The sequence below is a fragment of the Dendroctonus ponderosae genome, unplaced genomic scaffold (assembly GCF_020466585.1).
Source record: "Dendroctonus ponderosae isolate FM_Combo_2020 unplaced genomic scaffold, Dpon_F_20191213v2 Dpon_F_20191213_1, whole genome shotgun sequence".
NCBI lineage: Eukaryota > Metazoa > Arthropoda > Insecta > Coleoptera > Curculionidae > Dendroctonus > Dendroctonus ponderosae.
Window position 1 is genome coordinate 52,749,891 of NW_026017110.1, and position 18,311 is coordinate 52,768,201.

The following is an 18,311-nucleotide window of genomic DNA, read 5'->3' on the forward strand; positions in this document are numbered from 1 at the left end:
GTCGCCATTTACAAGATAATGATAATCCTGAAGGACGATATGATATATCAGTAAACTAATACAAAATTAAGACTTATGTTGACTTATTCGTAAAATTGAAAGAACTAATTGGTCAATGAAATGGTTGACAACATTTATTCATTGAAAATGTGCCGATAGATTCCTTTTTATAGGTTTTTAACATCTCAAAGCATTGTAATAAAGCTGAAAAAACCTTGAAGTCTAAATGGGGTATTATTGTTTTGCATTATTACTTACTATTGTCGTTTCGCAATAATTAATTAATTTGTGTCAATGTGTTACAGAAAACATCTAAATTATAAAAGTGAACTAACAATATTCCTTTTACGAAATCAATTTGGAAATACGCGATTCAGTCCATGCGGTAAATGAATATTTTACTACCTGATACCTAAATATTTCGAAAATTGAAATTGGCAGTCTGATTTTCAAATTAGATAGATCAAATGTATTACCGGAATATGTTATTGTTGGATCTAAATTATGACAAAAGTTGAAGTATTTGACACAGACACGCTACGAACTGCTCTCCGCATGTAGTCTCGATTAAATCTGATTTAATAATCGATGATGATGTCGAATTAAAATCATTTCAAATTTTGTAGCTACTATATCACGTTCGGCTGCCTTTAATATTTAAATTTTATTGGTAATTAGTTACGGATCCAGTAATGAATACTCTGGCAATAAATATTTGGAAAACAACTATCTAGATTTATCAACGGATTTGCTGTGGGATTTAAAAAATTAAGCAATTTTAACTTAATCAAATAGCAATTATACTTCATTGAAGCGTTGTTCAAATGTTCAAACGCTTGGAATCTATGTTGTGCAATGTAAACTAAAACACACAATTTCCACCGAAACGTATACATTATTTATGTACACAATATCATGAATAAAGTTTAAGCTCATTGTTAAACCGAAATTGTTAGAGCTTAAAGTATATGAAAAGCAAATTTACCCAAGCGATAAAACTGTTTTTGAAGCTTCCATATTCCGCTACAATGCCGACAAAAAACTTTCAGTTAATATTATTTTAATAAACTAATCATTAGCAAACTAAAATTCACCTGCATGATAAATGTTTATAACATCAAATATAAATGCAGACTCTATCAGGTTTTATCACCGTACATAGCTTTAATGAAAACAACATTATTCGGAATTCTTTTGTTAGCGATTTTATATGGAACATAAACTGTGCTAAATAAAAAATACTCCAAATGTCCGTTTCATAGATTGAAATACTTCCATTTCTACATTTTTTTTGTTTCAAAAATGAACACCCTTTCACACTAGTCAAAAAGAAGGAGACCATTATTTTATTTTATTTCTAAGCAGAATCATTCTCGAAAACGTTTTTATGAGTTTTTCCTTTGAATTTTCAAAAACTTTTCGAAGTTATGAACGCCTTTTCACCACTTACAACAAATATATGCTATTATCTAGGTTTTTGCCGGCACTGCTTTTACATGTAGAATATCATAAACTTAATTGCGTAATTATATTTCTTTCGTATTCTGGTTGTCAAAAATAATCCGTGATTTTTCAGTTTTTCCCTGCATTTACTCACCTATTATTACTACTGACTCAACTTTTTAATGATAATATAAACGCTATGTCACAGTGTTCAGTTCTTACGTCTTACCAAGTAATAAAAAGAAATCCAATTAACCCAAGAAGATTATTGAAAAAACCAAATATTTTATACATAAAGTCCAATTTTTACCATTAGGCTGCTACTTTCTAATAAATAAAGTAATAAACATGTTAATGTGTTTCACTCCATCTTGAGGCAATTTCGAATAACCGTAGTCTCAATAAAATGCAGCAATAAAATACAGAGTGTTTCAGAAATAATTTTACAGTTTATCGCACTTATGGAAATAAAATGAGACATAATAAAAGATCTTTTGTAAATCGATATCAAGAATACCCCTATCGATAATTGAACAAGAAATAAGCAGAAATAAATTTAAGATTTCAAAACCTCAGATCATCATTTACCTAAATAAAAAAGGCTTACAAGGCACACGAGACGATCATTCTGCAAATAGTGCAGTTAAGCAAAAAATACATTAAAATATAATACAGAAAGTTATTAGCAAACGACCAAAATACGTTTCAGTTAAAGCTCTTTGGGCTAGACAAAGTTTAGTTGTACTTAATTCACATACCAGACTGCGACGTGAAAGTATAAACTTTTGCTTTCAGCTTTAACAATTACTGCCTAAGTGATCAATTATAAATATGAATAGTCGTCTCGACAAAAAAAGGTTACATTTTCTGAAGTCAACTACAATGCACCTTACTAAGTTTATCGTTTTATCAGGGCATTCAAGGAAAGTGCAAATTACGATAAAATTTTGCCAATAATCTACTACGATATGTCTTCCAAAGAAATGATGTAAATGAACGGTTTATACCAGGTACGTGGCTCGATAGGGGGCGTCACACAATGCCGCAGTATAAATATTACATCAAGCTGTGTTTATCGCAAATATCACAAAATCTCAGTGTGTGCAAGAATAATAAATACTGCCATACAAATAGTTCCCTTGGTATTTAAGTCTTACACAATTATCGCCCAATATAAAGAGTTTATCAAGTTTAATGTTATGGTGGGTGTATAAATTTTCAATTTTGCCACAAGTCTTAAGATGAAATTACTTTCAGATAATCTAAGCATGGATTTTCTTTCATTTAGTATAGATGAAAGCAGTTTTGTCGACTTTCGATTAAATATATAAATTCCCGTGACTACTCCATGATTGATTGTACTTTAATAATTAGGGTGGCTTTAGGGGAGAAAAATTGGAAATATTTACCATTGATATTTTATTGATTGGACTTGGATATACTGTTGCTCAATTTTCCTTAAGAACATCTGCTCAATCCCTATTTACTTATATCTCATTATGTATGTTTTAATGTTTTCCGATGTGAATTATGAATAACAAGGTAGTTAAAATTTTTGTATAGTACGTGCATTGAATGCATAATGGTTGATTCCGAACTTTTCCGCTTCTCCCGATATGTAGATAATTCCGAACACAACATCTTATTTACAAGGTTCTTATATTAAGTAGATGCTATTTGCTTGGTAAATATAGGTATAGCATCCATACAATATGGTGGATTATACAAATTTACAGTATGAGCATTAAATATAATTCTTACACTCAAGAACGCGAAGCTTTATCATAAAAATGTAATAGTTTTATATTTTTAAATATTAAAATATTCCTAAGTTATTCGCGCAACCCCAACTGAAACATGCACGAATAACTTTGCAACATTTATTGAAAAATTGCACGTTAAAATGTTACTGTTGCATAATGTGTTCAATGCATAATTCAGAAATGATTTAGTTTGACACAATAATTTCATTCGACATGGATATCAAAGTAAAAGTAGAGGTGATCGGAAAACAGCATTAATTGGCATTTGATTATAAGCAATTTTAGTTTTAAAATAATAAATATGTTTGCCGATGAAAATGCATGTTCAACCAAAAATTAAGCAATGTAGTAATAAAATTATTAAAAAATTAAGCAATAAATTTGTAGTTTTTTTGTAACTTGGGACGACTGATAAACATCTGAAGCTTTGCCACATACTTGATTCCACACCAATTCAAAATATTTATCTTGAATAAAAGTGTTTTGGGTCAAAATTGTGTTAGTCTCAGGAGTACTAATAGATACGATTTTCGTTTAAGAAACAAATTATTTTGAATGAATTGTTCATCGGTATCCGGTTTTTCCATATTAATGTCCTTGATTTTATAAACATCTGCTTTATTTTCTGACGAATATGTGAAATATTCGTCACAAAATCATAGGTACGCAGTCTGGTAGTTATTATTCTATATTCATTAAATGCCATATGTTAGATTGAATCTTAAAACCATTGGCGATAGCGTCCTACCAGGAGCGAACAAAACCTCTGAAGATGATAGCCCATGATTTTTAAGTATATTTTATGGAAAAATCTTATTTTTTGCCCATGCCAAGGTGTTATTGTGTATATGGACAAAGTGTACTTTTTCTCTGGCGTAAGACTGTATAATGACCGTACCTTTTACTGCAGCAGACACTCTATCCAAATTATACAAAGTAACAGGAACAGGCTCGATTTCCAAAAAGATGTCAGCATCTTTGGAATGTTTTAACCTGCGACCGATAAAAATTGCAGTAAATTTGGGTCTTATAGGTTGTCGACACTTAACACCTTCACCCTCGTTTAGCGTTTTTATGATTCGCACTTCCTTTGTCTTTGGATATCTGAGAGCATTTTTAAAATATCGCCTCACTGCCACACTAAATATGATTAAATTATCTTGATAATAAATGTAATCATTCGTAACTTTTCCGGTGAAAACAAAATCAGACCTAGAAACTTCTTTCTCGAACTTGTCTGTAGTTTCCAGTATTTGATCATTAAATCTACATCGCGGTAAATAAATATGATTCCCATAAAAATTGCGTGAAACATTAGCAAAAGCGCCGGCCGCAAAAAGCAGGAAAAGTAACAGAGATTTAAATCGGAACATTTCGGCGGCCAACACGTGGGTGTCTCTCTCCAAGTCTATTGCCGTGAAAGAAGTAACCGCGTGGAATAACACCGTTTGACTGTTCGGCTCTAGTGTTGAAGTTCTTACCGCAGCTCCTCCTGTGGTATAACATCTTTGAATTTTCTTTAGCACTCGGATCTCATTGGCCACTATGACCACTGCCCACACACTCTGATTTGAAGGCGCAATTAAATCCGATATTCTCATTATTTTAATTTTAACCGTATATCAAACCATTGCATATGTATTCTGCTCAGTCTTATGCGCATTGTTTTTTCTCGCTTTCCAACAAACAACATATTGCAATCGAAATATCTGTAGGTGCAGCTTTTCTAGATATATATCCATAAAACAACCATCATGGACAAGTTTGAAAACAACACTACACTACATACATAACTTTGAAAGTTAGCAGCAAACTTGGAAAGTTTTTCTTGTTGTTGGTCACTTTTTCAGTTTAAATGGAATAATTTTTAGGTGTTCAGGCAAGTTCTGATGGATAATTAGAACTAAATGATTAACGATATACACACTGGACAAGCGACAAAACTACGAAATCGTTTAGTCGGGAAGTAGTTTTGTAATAATTTATCGAATTTTCAAGGAAAATTTTAAACTTTTAATAACAAATACGTGTTCTTAAATGCAACTTCCAATACTTAATTGAATTTACATTTCAGTACTTCTGGAATTAGTTTAATTTGGGAATAGCGAACCAAGTTAATGTCACTTCATTCATCAAATCTTAATTTTACAAACATCACACTCTTGAAATCAATTGGAAATGGACAAAGATTTTTTTTTAATCTTATAGAAACATTTTGTTCAATAAATTTCATTTCGTTTCAGTCCTTGCATATAAAATATATCCCCGACTTTTATTAGTTATAATAATATGTCATTTTAACAGATCTTGCGGACTTAAGTGTAATGATACTGATCAATACTTCATAGCTCAAATTAAACTGATAGTGGCCTTACAAAATCACCCATGGGTGTACCAATATTTACATTTAATGATAGTCGATGGCGCTAATGACATTTGTATGAAATAAAATGCGTAGGATATGTATTGGAAATAGATACGTACACTCTTTCATGCTGTTGCTTCATACATTATATGAAACAATACACAAATAACGATAAAAGATTTTCAGTTGACTAGCAGATAATAGTCAATTATGTTTAATATGTATCTTCACGCATTATTTTATGCATATGCGTATTTTATTTTTCAATAAGCTATTTATATCTTTTAAATTTGAATGTCTGTATGACGTCCTGTATTTGTTGTTTATCATTGCATTGTTTTTGATATACAAGACCCAGTAGACACAGAAAATTTCATCGTTCTAATTGTATTAAGTTCTCGTTAGTTTTTACCGGTTTAAAGATAAATCTACGATTAGATGTAATACTTTTCGCGTCAGTTAATTTTCAAGTAGAGTGACAGCTTCAAAAATGTATTGAATTATCGGCATATAGCATGCATGAAGCATGTGAAAAATTGTTCAATTATATTGGAATTCTCAGGAATTTTCAATAATCAAATGGCATTAATTAAAATCGTCTCCGGATTACGATATCACAGATAAAACTAGTTAACAAAAATTCGGCAGTCGGTGTATAATTCTCAGGAGAATATAAATCATATAGGAGGCAGTAAATTTAAGTATGACACCTAAATACCTTTTGGCATCGAAACCTAAAATATAAATAGCTTCCTGTTTTATATCCTAAATCATAATAATCGTCTTAATTAAAATGGTTTCTAAATGTCTATAATTAAGACATTTTTACATGTGCTTCACCAATTTTGAACCAAACCCATGATTTATTCTTACGAATGTCTAATAATAGGATGAATATTACATTTCCAACGTACGAAAATTAAATTGTGACTGGACATTCTAATAAAACTGTCCTGTAACTGAAACATATTGGCATATATAGAATGGATCACACTTCGGCGTTCACTTATTTATGTATATCTCAAATTTTAACAGGCTACTGTTGAATTTCAGTTGACAAAATAAATTCGTTATAGCAACCCTTGTCATAGTTATGGATCAGAGCTCGATCAATGCTTGAGTGTTGATATATTCTTTGTTATGCTACTGCGTTTTTGTACAAGCGTTTAGGCAAGCAAATTGAGACTATATTTTAAATCAAAATATTACAGGCGATTGCATGCTATGGATCTCACCAAATGGATCTCACCATGGTAGTTTAGTATTATATATATATATATTTATTTTGTATCATAATTTCAGCTGCTTTTTACCATTTTGCATACTGTGAAACATTTCATAAATATGGCACTATTCAAATGTTCAATTGCTATTGTTGCAAGTTGGCTGAGTCAACCAATAAAATATTATAAACCATGCTTCTACGATAATTGCATATTGAAACGAAATATTAAATTTCCAAGTTAACAAATACCGTCGTTATGTATGCAAATTTATCTGCAATTAAATGAAGACGTCAGAAACTTAAGATGGTAATGACGTTAGATGATACTTTAAATTTACCTATTCCAACCTCTCAGCCGAATGCACTTAGACATAAACTATAACCATTTTCTTATTGTTCCTTGTAATATTTCACAAAGAGTGTGTCATTCATATGCGGAACTTTACTGTAATACGCCTTTAACAATGTCAAATAACAATTTCACAGCTGCTACGAAAATGTATTAACCATTATTGTATAAAGAGGTAGTCAAGTAAAATTTGCTGCACTGAATTTTCTAAAATAAATCCGCCCAAGTAATAGCATGTCTTTCCATCAGCCACACCTTGCTGAACACACATTTCAAGTAAGTTTTAAATAATAGAGAACCCGCATAAAACGGATTATAAAATATGTCAAACCTATGTTGATGATATTTGAAAATACTGGTTTTGTTTTCTTTATCTTCCATTATTGTGTCCATGTTCCATATGTCAGATGAATTTATATTTGCAAAGATACAGCAATGTTAACTATAAATTATGTGTCAAATCCGAAACAGAATTAGGCCTTGTTGTATTGTACTAGGTGGCAATTTATAGTTGTTTTTCAGATTGAAATTATCATCCAAACTGCGTCAAGATCCATTTTGGGCTATGAAAATACTTGATTTATAAAAATTTCAAGAAACCACTTTAAAACTAATGGAACTTGTTGTTATAATTTCAGAACAACCAATTTCAATTCTGAAACTGGCTAGTTCTTCGGGTTTTTAGGTTGACGTGGAAAATAATTACTTCTCGACGTTTCGCAAGCAAGTGCCTTTCATCTTCAAAGGTGGTTTGCTCGGCGCACCACACAAGATAGTCGCGAAAGCCTAACGCAATTAAAATTTTGTTAGCCAAAAAGGTCTTTTACAATACAGAGTGCGAAGAAGAAGTATTTTCGAATTCGGTTTTGAAGAAATTAAAGGCTAAAGACAAAACATTTTATAGTAACCGCAACTCGGATAGATTGTAACAGGCGGAAAAATTGTAAAAACGAAATTACATGCAACTAAAGCACGAATGAAAATTATTACACCTAATTTTCGATATAAATTTAGATACCGCTGTTACTGTGCAAATTTGAACTTTGAATTTAATTAGCGCTCAACTGTTGCTAGTTTGTATATCCGTTTGCTAAAAAGCATATGAATTATTATTTGTCAAGGCGCTTACAATATAACAAAATAATAACTGCATTGCTTAAAAATTCGAAATGAATCCAATAACTGTAAACATTTTATTATCTTTGCATAATTCCGAAACGTGGGAATAACATAACAGCCAACATAGTTACTAAAATCCAAATATGGAAAAGTTATGGCGCTTCATGAATTAATAATATTTGAACCACTAAATTTGCTTTACTATTGTATGATTTAATTTACTGCATTGAAAACTTCCGATAATGACTTGTTATGAAATATTTTATTGTTGTCAATACCGGTTGGTTTCTCCTAAGATTATAGAGTTCGTGTACCTTTCGAGGTGAACAAAATACCTGCTTTAGAAATATAATTAACCAAAATCCGCGGCAGTTCCTAATTAAATAAAATGAAGACATATCTTTCAGACCTTATTTAAAGGTAGGAGGGCAAGATTAATGAGTTAGGTGGAGTACCAAACTAAAGCTGTTCCAAAAAAGATGTTATATTTTACTCGGTTGACGATGGTGATAGATGATAATGAAATCAACATATTTATGTATACGCGCTTATCTTTGGTCGCTTTCGGTGTTCAACATTGTTGAGTTCTTAGTTCTACCAGAATTAATATTGTTGCTGTCACAAATTTACATAGCATTATATCTATGAATGGATTACACTATGCCGAGAGATTGTCAAAGCTCTTCCTAATTCTTATTGTGTGCAATTCATTTCGCACTAGGAAAATAACGTTTACACATTTATAAAATATGAACTGAGACATTAATCAGGCACATCCTAATTCAGTGTAATTTATCATGAAATTTTTCATTAGCAAAGATGTAACTGGAACTCAGTCCTATTCTAACAATGATTTAATTGACTTTTAAGCTCATATTTACATATAAATATCAGTTATTTGTCAGTAATTTTACATAGTGAGTTAATAGGTTACAATATGAATCGAGTGCGACAATTTATCGCCATTTCAAATAATTAAATAATTATTTTCCTCGATAGTTAATTTCGGAAAACAAATTAGTTTAATAAATTTTAATTTTTAAAATATGCAACTCCAAAAAATAATTCACCGACCTGAATGATGACCGAATATCATTCGTTCATTTCATCAATCATAATTTGTATTGGGTTTTCACAAAACCAAAACGATAAAGAGAGATGAATTTTTAGTTTGGGGCTTAATATCATTAAAAGATATTGCAGATTATCGATATCAAATTACACCCGTTCACACTTTACGATCAGGCCAGGGTTTATATAGTTTTATATTGTTTTAACGAGGATAAATGCTATTAAAGTATGAGTAAATTATTAATTATTTGCCCAGTACATCTATCGCTGACCATAAATTAAATCATAATATAAGCCAGCCTTTCAACTTATTACAACCTCACTACTTTTAATTAGATAGGTATAATACATTTATATTCGTAATGTATTTCCAATGATAATAACTGCATGGACCAACTGATCTTCAGGTATACCTATACCGGTTCGTGTTCATTAAACAAGACTTACTAACTTTACATCATTTAGTAAGAAAAAATATATAAGAAGAAGGTGAATTATGTAAGATGTATGTTTCAGATGTAATTATATTATTATCTATAAATTGAGAAAAAGGTAGAGAGTAAACGATTTTGATAGCATTCTGAACCGACCAATAAAGCTATCTGCTTCTTAAGTAATAATATATTTTCGTTATTAACACTTGACAAATTGAAAGCGAAAACTGCAATATATCGACATAAAAATAAATCAACAATTCTTGAGCTAAGAGCTGAACACTTTATGGCGTCAGGTAGAGCGCCTGAAACACGACTTGTGCAATGAAGCACACTCATAATCCATTTTCTCTTTATCATTTTCAATCTAAAGATTATTATCGACTCGTAATGCTTCATCACCAACGGTACTTAGCAAAATTAATGTGTTGGCTTCAGCGGTTTTCTTAATGGCATAACATGTTTTCAGCTTTATTTCGAATTTTCTTAATTCGGTCTTGCAATTGTCATCCAGAAAGTTACAATCATTCATAATGTAGAAAAAGTTTTTCTCTGCATAAGCGCTTTTATCTGTAATTCCACTGTTATTTTACATATCAATGGTTTGTTTCTGTTTTCACACATTCAACACATTGAACAACTTGAGAACAGTAAACCAGTGATTGAGCATATTTTCTGTTCTTTTGCTCGGTTACTTTGTATGTAACCTTTAATTCTGCACATTTTCTCAGTAGGTGATCCGACTTGAATACATTTTGTGTCGAATCATAGCTCTATTCTTCGACAAAATTGATAAACTAAGCAACTAGGCAAATGCGTAATTTTCTAACGTAAGTGATGGTGAAAAATTCCGTAGAGTTTTACGGTGCTTTGATTTAATTAATTGAAAGTTTTAGGCGAGAATAGGTCAATAGTCAAAACATTCATACGACATTTACTCTATAAATGATGAAACAGGCTAGTGAATGATCTAAAGCGGAATAGGTGTTAATTAAGTTAACCGATGCTAGAGAAAGCGACGGATTGAGGTAAATAGCACAACACCGTTGGTAGCTAAAATTGTATAAGTCCTGTAATTAAATTATAATATTCTAAGACATAATAACGGACGCATAGTTATTAATTCTGGATAAAAGACCGAATTAGGTATTTATAGCGATCTATCGTATGCCAATTCATAATTTATCGCTAGTATGAACGAAAGGGTACGAAAGCTAATAATAGGTTAATCATTCATATGCAAACGTTTAGTAGCCAAAGATAGACGTTTTAGGATCTAATCTGTTGGCTCTTTTCAGACCTAAATAATTGTTAGCATTGCGTTTGCTACCCTCTTTGATACATTTCCAATTGACGTAAGAGCTTTGGTTAGTTAACAGACAGGGTAACATATCCCTTGGCGATTTCGTAATTTATTAAAGGAAATTTCATATATTTATCAACTAGATTTGAATTAAACAGGCCATATTTCCTTGTCGGTCTTCTTCAAATGACACAGTTTTTAAATGTGTATTTTACATAAAGCAACTGTTCCAGTTGATTTCAAAACAACTTCTGTAATTAGCGCAACAGACGAATAAACTACAAAATTAGCATCAATTAATGACACAAATGAATTGTCTCTGTTTCATGTATTACATTACTTAACACTAGAACGATCCCACCCACTACATTACATCGATCGAATATGACACATGAGGAAATAACGGCGCTTCACTCAGCATACATCAATCGAATTAATACACTTTTTAAATCGACCATAAACTAAGCATCGAAAACAATCGGCTATAACATGAAGATGTTTATATTTTTAGTCGGCCATTAGATTTTATTGGGTAATTAAACAGCAAGACGCCTGCCTTCAAGGTCATTCTGACATACTCAAGAACTATCTGCAAGGTGGTTTATGTCTTATGCACACGAAGTTATTCGAGTTGGGTTTGGTTATGGATTTGCAACAAGGTTTTTGTTTATGCAGACCCCAAATCAATATCAAACTTCAAATCATCAGGTAGGAGGCAGGAGATATTAATAAAAGAAGATTTGCTGATGTCAGGGTTTTCAAGAAGATGAGCTCAGGATGTTCTCACCTGTTAACTCATTTGCTCAAGGCTGCATATTTATATATGTCTGAATAAAGACCATTGCCCGAAAGGTGTTGAGTGTTGAAATTTCACCATGGCTTAAATGCAAAGTTATTGATAACTTACGATTAAATAAGATTTAGGTGCTCATTAGATTTAGCAACGTTAATAATGGGGTCTGAAAAATCACCAGCTAATCAGCGCTTCTGGTAACACCTGGTTTTCCTGATTTTAGAGAAGCCCCGGTATCTCACAGACAGACCCTTTTGTCACAATGCAGAAACTTTAAATCTCTGGATAGCTTGCAAATAAGCAATCGCTTGTCATTTTATCTGTATTTGTACAGTGTGTTCCTCAACTAATGTGACAAAATTCGCTAATATGTTAGCGCAAAAATATTACGATTTAGGTAAATTTGTCCTCTCCGAAAGCTAATAGTTTCCGAGCTACATGGCGTCAAAACAGAAATAAGATGTTTAAAAATTAATTTGTGATCAGTTTAATTACTACCAATATATTTTGTGTTTGGGGGTTTTCTAGATAGAGGAATCCAAATTTGCTGGTACTTAGCTTAGCAATCGTCTAGAGCTTTTAAAACATCAGAGCATTTTTGAGTTTTGATTTAAAGAAAATTTTAAATGTTGCAGAAGACTTTCGAAAAACATTTATTTTTTTCATTACGACAATCATTGATCAAAAGGGTTAATAAATGCATTGAATACAGAGGATGAACAATTATTAGCCACTAATGATTTTAAAATGCTTTAATTAGTTTAAAACCTCTTTTAAAATATTTCTTAACCTTCATAAATAAATACTACTGAAAGTCTGGTATTATTTAAAGTTTGAGCAAAATATTTCGTTTAATTAGAGGTCCAATTTAAATCACTTAGTTCAAAAAAAAGACTAGAAGTTTGAATGTACAATAGCTGGAAAACAGTGAAATACATGAACTTGGAGCAAGTACACATTTTTGGTGTAGGAAGCTCAGAGAACGAGATACTCCCAACAAAAAAGGACGACTTTAGAACCCAAAAATGTTTTGATGTTTCTAATGGCTCCGGATTATTGCCGTTAGCATCGTCTAGAAACTACAACCTACCAACAAGTAATAGCGAGTTAACCTTTGGCCATAGAAAACCCCGTGAGAACTAGCTTTTTGGTAATGGCAAAACTGATTTAGAAATCTATTAATAAAAAAATTATTTATACTTTGACACTCTGTACCTTGGACCTGTCAACATTCAACTGAGACAATTTTGCCTGAACCGCAATATTTTTGCCTAAACTCTGTCAGTTGATTTTGCCACTTTAGTTGATTAACAACGTATATAAAGCGGGGTTTCACAGCGTATTTTGCATTGGTCATAGAGGAAAATATATTTAGTCTTGATTATTTGGAGTTTTTGCTTGGACTGATTACATCATAATCATGGCTACTAGTAATAATTTACTAAAGGAAGCACAGAAATTCGACTTAGCATATTAACTTATTTGAGATTAAAAGATATTTTAGAAAATTAAATTAACGGATTGATTTTAAATTTAAAATTGGTTGTGTAATATGAATTCCAATATATCCAATATGTATTTCCAATTTTTAATATAATTAAAAAATTACACTCGTAGCTGATTTTGGTTTTGAGGCATCAATTATGAAGAAATTCAGTATCTCCGCAAAGGTCAAACGCCTACCATGTGCCCTGACCAAAGTGAGTTATCGACACGCTTTGTCACCATGGTAATTATCACTATTTCCACCTATTTCATGAAATTGAAACTTTAAAAGACTTGAAAGCAGGACTAGGAGCAATGAGTTTCAAAATTCGTCAATCTTTTCGCCAAAATAAAAATGGATCTATATTTATTTAATTATTAACATAAGTGTTGTGGAGGAGACTGTTTGCTTAGTGTTTGGTGGTAAGGTTGTATACAAAATCGTTCGTTTTCAAAAATGCCCGGGCAACTGCAAAATCATCTTTTCTTCCCAATTTCAGCCAAATATCTTGACAATTACGATCTCTGTGAAAGAAACATTACAGACAAGCGGGCAAAAATGTAGTGAGCCATAACAAACACCCCGCTGCTTTATAACACATAAATGTATTTAATAGTCAGGTTTCATGACTGCTTAAAATACGCCACTTGTGATTGTAACACATAAATATAGAAGGTTATTCATAAACCAATTAGACTACTTTCTAAGAGAATTTAGAAGAATTGCTATAACTCATTGCCTATTAGCAGGATATTTAAAATCTGATAAAAAAATATTAACCAAACTAAAAAGTACGCCAAAAGCATTAAATTCCCTTTAGCTGCATCAAAATCTCATTCTTGATTCAGGGATACATGTTTGGTATTCCGATTTCCATCAAGCTTGTTCCATTCGAGTCATCAATTATCAATCAACTGATCACATCGAATCAACGCAAAGCGTTTTTGACGGAACCATTAGGAATGACCAATTCAAATTTATATCGAATTAAACAGATGCACTACCGGTTTGAATAATTAATCTACATTTATTATCCCTTTTTAATTTGCATTTTAAATCGCATCCATGTAAAAATTTGCTGAAATTAAGTTGACACTGACTGTTTCATGAAGTACATTTGCACTGAATAATATAAAACGGATTTAGACCAAAATTTAATTGAAATTTGTTCCGGATAATCAATATCGGCTTATATTCGGTTTTGATTTTTATTTACTTCTGTTTTTTTAGCTTCAAGATACGTATCGACGTGTAGATGATTACATCTTGAATATAAATTGAATTTTACTTGTTAATCTCTGGAGCGATTTTCTATTTAAATAGAATTTAAAAATTGGAAAAACAGGAAATGTTGGATATTAACAATATACTATATATTGATCGATTGGTTTCAGAAATTGTAAGTAAGCATGATACATTAGCCTTATTCATTTAAGCTGTGTAGAAAATCGTTGGTAATAAAGAAAATTTCCATTTATTTTACGATACGGACTATTTATATCTCTATAAATTTGTAGAACCCAAACGATTATTCAATATATTAAAAAAGCTAAAAGAAAAAACTAAATGAAATTTCATACATTTTACAAATTCGTCCAGGCAATCGAAAGGCCGCAGCGCGAAATTTCTAACAAACAAATTGAAATGCGCAAATATATATTTCAGTGTGAAAACTTAACGAGTATAGGTGGACGATGAAATATGCAAACAATTAAAGTAGGCTTAATCATCGATTTGCATTAATTTGATGGGACCTGAATGAATCGAAAATTATTTCTCTTCTGAAATGTCATCTGAATCAATCACGAATAGTACTTGGAAGACCGTCTGGTCCACATGGGCTTCAAAGGTAATTTGTCTAAATGTTAGTGGAACAACGGAAATAATATTATGATACAAATAGAGAAATAGCAACAAATTTGTTATATATCAAAAATGCAACTTTTATTTCTTTAAAAAAATAGGGTACCCACGTTTACGACTTAGTCAGTCAAGTCAGTGACTGAAATCTGTGCACTATTTCCTTTGTAGTTTTATTATGAGCGGTCAGTGAGTGCAGTGCCGTCTGCATATTATAGCTATCTTGTCTTCTATCTATCTATCTAGTTCCTTGCCTTATTGTCGATGTATATTTCTGTTTGTCTGTTCTCAAATAGATCTCTGACAATGAATTTTAGCTACATTGATGTGTAGAGTAGTCCTTTATACCATACCCTATCAAAAGCTTTGTTGCAGTCCATGAAAAAACTTGCTCATTTATGCCCGTTTAGATGTATTGGTCTGAAGGTTGTTTGTCAAAATGAACAGTGGATGAATCCTCGAGTGCTTCAGTTGGAAGCCAAATTGGTACGTCAGTATGTGTTTTCCTATTATTGCTCGCAGCCTGTTTTAATTATGTGTTCAAATAGTTTGCTCAGTACCGGGAAGAAGTAATGGGTTTGTAGTTTTGTGGTATTGTCCAATCTCTTAGCTGGTATGGGTATTATTATGCCGTCCACCCATATCTTTGGACCTTTTAAATATAACAATTGTTCAGTGGTTTTAGTATGATGCGAGCATTAATATTTTAGTTTTTATTCGATATTTTTTCAGCTCTGTGTTTGTTTTTCATGTGTGTTAAAACGTCGTCATATTCCATGTCTGTGATTTATTTTTAGTGAGTTGCAAGTGAAATAATTTATTTCATAATGTAAAATTCTCAACAGAAAAGGTCCATCATTTTAAAATGTTAAGTAACCTACTTAAAGTAAAAATATGCATACCAATTAACTAAATAACAAATAGAAAATGTAGTTCATATATTCCTCCAAATGAAAAATATGGAATAATCGAAAACTACTGAAAAGAAAATTCGGAGTTTGTATGGTGTAACTTTTGCAACTAGTTAGTAATGAAATGAATATTTTCAAAAATAGATGAAATTTGCGTTTGTTACTATAAATATATAGTTGTGTTTGTTACAGAATGACCAGTTCGCCAGTGAATTACTGCGAGAAAACCGGCGCTATCTAACGGACTAGTTATGCAGCTTAACAAACTTCAAATTTATTTATTATTGAAATATATTACTGTCATTTAAAGAGAAAATTCCATTTGACATAAATTTATAGCGTAGTATTTTATTTTGACTACGTGCTGAATACAAGAAACATTGTGCGTACAACTTACATTACATCGTTATGCGGGGACGCCACGGTTTGAAGATCAGGATATATTTATAGTACAAATTTACTTAATAAGAGACGATATGATTTTTTGGAAAAATTGCCATACTTTGGACGCCTTGTTTTACTCGAGAGATATAAGGATTTCAGAATAATTGAAAATGCAGCACAGAAAAAAGTAGGTCATTAGAAATTTCCGAGACTTTAATCCATTCAAGAAAACAAAAAATTGTCTACAAAAAGATTTTAAGAAAATTAGCAGCAATAGTATTATTTCCTGCTACATCGAGACACAATTCAATAAGTACACTGATCAGCCTGAAGTTGAGACGGGAAACTTTGAAATTCTTATGTCGAATATAAATTACAGGGTAACATGGCGCATCTCAAGAAGAAATGCTTTGGCAGAAAACATCAAAGTCCATATTTCCTTTAAGAACTGAAACTGATGACTTTATTGGAAAAGTAATTGGCAAGCCTGTGTAGACCAATTTATGGCTTAAATACGTTCCGGAAAAATCGCTAACAAGAAAGTAAAATGTTAGCATTTCTTTATTTAGCTTGGCATTAAGATGAGGACACAAATCCAAAAACCGAAAGAAATTGTCTAAATCATTAAGCATTATCAGCTAGATAAGTTAGTGAATTCATTGCTAAATCGCTAGATTATTTGAGACAACAATCAACAATTTTGGTAACAATCAGGAAAACATTTTTGCATACTTACGCTGCTACCTAAACTGTAGGCTCAGTAAATAATATTCTATTTTGTGGTCTTGACACGTATATATGTAGTCAAGATTCATAATAAAACGAAAAATTCGCCATCTAAACAAATAAAGCATTTTCACACCAAAAGGTGTGAAAAGTAATTCCCTTTGGTCCCGGCTCTGCGAAAGACAGATTTGATACGATATATGGTCATCCTTAGGCTATTTCAGCAACAAAGGAATTTTAAACCAATCATTCATATTTTGGTAAATACCGACTTAAAAATTAGTTTTCCATCGATTTGGGCAACTAGATTTGTCATTTCCATTCTTCAAACTGTCAGATTTTTTAGTTTTTTTGCAAAATTGACAACTTCTCCCAATTATATTAGCTGAAGATTTTAAATTGCAATTTAGTTTATTTAAATTTTTAAAGAATACTGTGAAGGAACATTTGCATATGATAAAATAATAGATTTACAAAATATCTACGACACTGAAGGAACAAATGAAATAGTTCGAATTGTTCTCGCGGGTTGCTTAACAAAGATGCTGAAGATTTATAGTTGTTTACTCATTGATTAGCAGTTCCGTGGTTGAACGCGGAGTTCCAATGTTTTGATTGACTTTAAAGCGCATTATAATCTGTAGTGGGAATTAGCACATTGGAAAATTCGTTGGAACCACATTTCAGAGGAGACAAATACCTTCACTTTCGTTTCTTCCTACGCGACAAATAATTAACCAAGAGAAACGAACGTCGGCGGCGAGTTCTCCACAACGTGTGCAGTCGACCAGTCTTTCTATCTCATGGTTCTTGCTTTGTTATAAAATAAATTGCTGTATTGCCACGATTTCTGATTTATACACATTAAATGTATGCCCTGAATAAGCACAAATGTATATGTAATATAATGTACGAATAAAACAATCTACGAAAACGCCAGGAACCATATTTTGGTGGATGGTGGATGTTATGGAATGCAATAATGTAGAATAATTAGCAATATATGAAAAACTGGAAAAAGAAGGTTTTACTACCATTTATTAAATCATGTTTCAAATCCAATATCGGCTTCTATAATA

General features: G+C 31.6%; 1 protein-coding gene across 1 annotated transcript in view; it reads right to left on the reverse strand.

Moving 5' to 3' along the window:
• The window catches only part of LOC109533785 (agrin), a 232,861-nt gene extending 228,054 nt beyond the window's left edge, over positions 1-4,807 (reverse strand). Inside the window, exon 1 of the mRNA XM_048668179.1 lies at positions 4,105-4,807. Within this exon, the coding sequence (XP_048524136.1) occupies positions 4,105-4,807 (703 nt within the window). The remainder of the gene's footprint in view (positions 1-4,104) is intronic.
• Between the last annotated feature and the right edge of the window lie 13,504 nt (positions 4,808-18,311).